Source organism: Nipponia nippon, unplaced genomic scaffold (assembly GCF_047370975.1).
Source record: "Nipponia nippon isolate SJK-2023a ecotype South Korea unplaced genomic scaffold, ASM4737097v1 scaffold_4, whole genome shotgun sequence".
Taxonomy (NCBI): domain Eukaryota; kingdom Metazoa; phylum Chordata; class Aves; order Pelecaniformes; family Threskiornithidae; genus Nipponia; species Nipponia nippon.
The window spans coordinates 114,430,446-114,435,319 of NW_028262358.1; the positions used below are offsets into that span (position 1 = coordinate 114,430,446).

The 4,874-nt window shown below is 42.6% G+C and overlaps 1 protein-coding gene across 1 annotated transcript; it reads left to right on the forward strand.

Moving 5' to 3' along the window:
- Window positions 1–1,069: 1,069 nt before the first annotated feature.
- MSGN1 (mesogenin 1) lies at window positions 1,070–1,585 on the forward strand. The gene has a single exon (XM_009464210.1). It carries the CDS (start codon window positions 1,070–1,072, stop codon window positions 1,583–1,585), a length of 516 nt encoding a protein of 171 aa, XP_009462485.1.
- The last annotated feature ends 3,289 nt before the right edge of the window (window positions 1,586–4,874 follow it).

Consider the following 4,874-nt stretch of genomic DNA (forward strand, 5'->3'; position numbering starts at 1 on the left):
AGAGATGAAAAGTGCTCATTATTAATGCTATTAATTAATAGGATATACATTTTCACTTGAGCTGCCTAACATATAACTTCAATGTTGCATTGAGTCAGGGCTGGAAAAGGGTTTTTTTGGCAGAAGAATGGATTCCTAGAGGTAGAAAATTCTACAGAAGTAGCTTCTAGCCTTCTCTTACACACATCTAATCTGTATATTGCTTTGAATTAAATTTCTATGTAAAACATTTGTCCGGGTCCAAAGTTTATACACTGTTTATTTTTTTTCTAAGTTACATTTTCCTATTTCTTCTATTAAATGGGACTTTGACTGTGTTTGCAATTACAGATTTCCTTTTTTGATTTCCCAGTCGTGATTTAAAGTAGCAAGTGAATCTACAGACTGGAGGGAATGCATTGCTATTCTTTCCTCCTTTCTCGTGTTGAAAACCAAAGTGATCCAGAGAGAAGTTGCAATCGCATGAGAAGAGAAATCATCGGAGCCGTAACACACGCAAATCCGAACAAACCATCTTTGACTTTCATGATTAAGATGCAGATAATGAGAGACTACTTCAGCAGCAGTCAGCATGGATCAAATCACCACCGCCGCAGTGCCATCGCCTTCAAACAGTTACACAGAAATCAGGGCTTACTGGCTTAAATTCAGGGTTTGTGTTAGCAGTCATTATCTTTAAATTCTACATCTGTAAATTGTTTTGTAAAATCGTTAATTTTCTTTTTCCTCTCTCACCACTTATCCCCTCAGCGCAACGTTACATGTAGATGCGCAGTCTTAATTGGTTTAGATGCAAGAAGATAATCTTTTTTTCCTCCTTTCTCGCTGTCGCCTGTTAGCTTAAAGGCTTTTTAGCTGAAGGTTGATAATTATCACTGAGAAGAAACTAGCACATCAGGAGTTCATTTTCCATCTTAGCACTTGTGGCGCTCCTTTGAACTCCTCTCGCCAAACCCGCGTTCCCACTCTGTCACTTTCCTCCCTCCATCATAAAAAGGTCTCGGCAGCCGGCGGCTCCAGCCTTTGCTGGCGGGCAGAGGGCATTGCTTCTCCTGAGCGCTCCTCCAGCATGGACAAATTGCAAGAGACATTGATAAACATGGAAGACGCTTTGGGTTCAGAGCACTCTGTCTGCTTATCATCCTGGGACTGGAAAAGCACTGCTGGGGCTTTCGAACTGCACCCCGTCTCGTCTCCACACAGCTTGTCCCCAACACCCTCCTTCGAATCCTACTCCTCGTCCCCTTGCCCGGCAGCGGCGGAGACCCCCTATGGCAGTGGCGGCGGCAGCCTGGTGGGCTACAGCCTGGTGGACTTCCCCCCCGCCTACCTGCCCAGCCCCGGGCAGGCTCGGCTGCCTAAGGGCACCAAGGTGCGGATGTCGGCCCAGCGGAGGAGGAAGGCCAGCGAGAGGGAGAAGCTGCGGATGAGGACCCTGGCTGACGCACTCCACACGCTGCGCAACTACCTGCCCCCCGTCTACAGCCAGAGGGGACAACCCCTCACCAAAATACAAACCCTGAAGTACACCATCAAGTACATCAGCGAACTGACGGAGCTCCTCAACAGCGTCAAGCGGGTGTAGACCCCACCTGGAGCACCTGCCCCGGTATGCTCAGGGTCTTTACAAACAAAAAACCAGCAAAATTTCTTCCTCGCCAGAGTACAGTGGCACAAGGTGCAAGAGGAGGACGAAGCAAGAGGGAGGGAGAGTGAGGGCTGCTGTTGTACGTAGGATGCGATGCTGGAAGGTGATGTAGGATGATGCCTAAAAACCTGAGCTTCAGGTTGCTGAGACAGAAGTCTTGCTTTTTGCCTTTATGTCTTTTTTTTTTTTAATAATAAGCTTCTGAGAAATATTAAACCTAGTCTTATACAAAAGTAAAAAAAAAAAGCAACTGATCTTCCTAGGATTTACGTATCACTGTTCTGACTGATCTTCTCTTTATTAAGGACAATAGTAAATCCATAGGTTTTAAATTGCATTTTAAAAAAGTAAATGACAACAACACTATAGGAATACTAAGTGTATTGATTTGTAGGCACTTTAAATATTAGGATGAAGAAGAACATGTGTAGTTAGTTCAAGTATTTTCTATTTATCCACGTTTCCACTGTACCTAAAAATCAAGAAACTAAGTAATAGTGAGAACATCTTTGCTCGTAAACAAATAAATATCAGTATCATAGTCTGTATCTTGTATTATATATCTGCCTGATAAACAAGTAAAACCTAACAATGACTGCTAAGTATTGGAAATTATATATAAGCAAACTGGACATTTTGTGTAGATAAATTGCTGTTTAAATCCTATCTTCTTTATTAATATATACAGAAACATATAATATTTCTGTATTTAATGTATAAAACCCCCTTGCTTCAATGCCTGATAAATTATGAAAGACATTTTTACAACAAATCGCTTGAACAAATGAGATTAAGCTGAGTTATCTTCCTTCTCTCTGACATGAAATAAACTTGATTCAGGTATCAGAAAGATGCAAAGTTTTATCCTCAAGGTGTACTGAAACCTAGGAGGGCTCTAGTAACCATAATGTCTCCTGATTAAGAGCTGTCAGATCAGCTGTTTCCTACAGCCAGTAACAGTCCTGTAAAACACGCACATGAAACCCTCCAAAAACCAAGCAAATGAGGACATAGTCTTAATCTTTAATTACTTTGACTTTCATCTGAGAGGTATCACACAGGTCTCACCACACCACCAAAAAACATGGGTTGCTGTGTAAATCTCATTGCAGACTGATTCATAAGACCTGGCTGTGCACACACAGAGAGGAGCAAAACCCAGACCTGAGTTGCGTGGAGCTAATTAAGTGAGATCAACCTTTTCTCCACAGGGAGATGTAAGGGACAGAGAGAGCAACAGCCAGGAGGTAACAAGCTTGTCTCACCAAGATGGATAGATCAGCATATCTGTGTGTGGCACATGGTTTAGGTCTGTGGATACAGCCTGTAGCAGAGCACCACAAAGCTAAAACTTCATTGCATCCTTCTCTCTTTTTTTTCCCCTTCCCCTCTGTTTGTTTGTTTGGAAGGAAATACAGTTGTCCTTGTACATTTTTTTTCTCCAAGTCTCAGCCTAAGCTGACTCAGTGCTCTTCTCACATGGTGTGTGCATATTGGAGCAATCAGCATGAAATCCATCAGTGTCTCAAAAAAGCAGCTACATTCAAATTTATGCAGGTAGCACCGTCACTCAAGATGTAACCACATTTAAGCATATCCCATATGCTTCTGTTTTGTTTTAGCCCATGTTAGATTTCTCACAAGCTTTAGGGTTTCAGCAAGAATATAAGTAGAATCATTTTTAAAGCCCTATAAAATTGTCAAGCTAGAGAAAATTTTATGCACATATGAGATGGCAGCACTAATGTCAGCTTAGCATTCCTCAGTATAAGCCTGTGCAACTGAGCCAGATTGGAGCAGTTAAAGAGCCTCATAGACAAGGTCAGTTTGGATTATGTTTTAGATTTGGTCCTCATGTTGTTCAAGAGAGTGAAACTGTACATTGCCCATGGGATCTTGCACAGAACCACAACTAAGCTTGATCCTGGGTCTTTTCTCAGATTCCCATTGTCGCTGTAAAGAGGTGCCTTCTCACTCGCACTGGCAAACCACTAGCAGATGCACAGGAAGATAGTCCTGCCATTCTGTGATGTTGATTAAAGACCACCATCATTCACAAGTATACTTGTTCGGTAGATTGGGAGGACTTTTAACCTCATTCCTTAAATCTTCCACATCTGAAACTACAGGTAATGACTATGCTTTTCAGCTCTTTAACCATGACCCTATACTCTTCCTTAACTAAAGCAGAAGAACAAGGTGTTGGAAAGATCCCCTTTTATTGCTAGTTTATCTATGACCTTGACTGGTCATCCAGCATTGCTGCCTCAGTTTACCTGTGTACAAACAAAGACACTGATAGCTAATGGGTTCAGAGGGCTGCTGCTTATAGGCAAAGCTAAGTAATGCTGTATGCAGAAAGAGTGTCCCAGTAGGAGGTACCCTGAGGACTTAAGAAGTGGCTCAGGATCAGCATTTACCACCACCCCAGAGAAAGTGGCAGGTGAAGGCCCTGAACACACTGGGCTATAGCTTGTTAAGTGCCTGTAGAGTTCATCTGTCTCCCTGCAAGTCCAAGGTGGAGTAGCAGCTCTAAGTAACCACAAAGGCAAAGTCTTTGAGTTTCAGGACACTTTACTGCTCCTGTGCCAGTGAACTAGACCTTGCCTGTGCCCACTGCCATACTTTTAAATACACAAGATGGCTAATCTAGCCCGACCTTAGGGAACAGGCCTTGTTCTGTCCTAAATCACTCCCTGTGCTGCAACAGAACCAAAGCCCATGTCCAAGGAGGGATTAGTTTACTAGAATAGGTTGTACTCCTGCACTGTTTAATTTGTTTGATCCCCTTTCAGGGGATATCTTCTTGCATCTGCACGTGATGGGGGGGAGGAAGCAACTGAGGTGTATGAGTAGGAAACATAGGTAGGTTCAGTACCTGCTTGTGACTGGGATCTCCTAGGATCTTCCAGGTTTGTTTCTCCCCTCCCAGAAAGAAATGGATTCTTGCTCTGCCTGACATAGAACATCTCTATAAACCCCTCCCTTTTGTAATTCTTCCCCTTAGCATAGACAGAGGAAAGAGTCTGAATTATTATATTCATGACGGTGCAAGTCCTACTGTTACTAAATGTTGGATTTTATTTATTTTTCAATAAAACAGAGTACAGTCAAGGTTCATACTCTTTTCTCCTTCTTTTATCCCCAGGAATTTAGGATATTTGATTGATGTGAAAGAGACTAAGTTCCCCACTTAAGGGTATGAGATCTAGCCTCCAGGACTGTA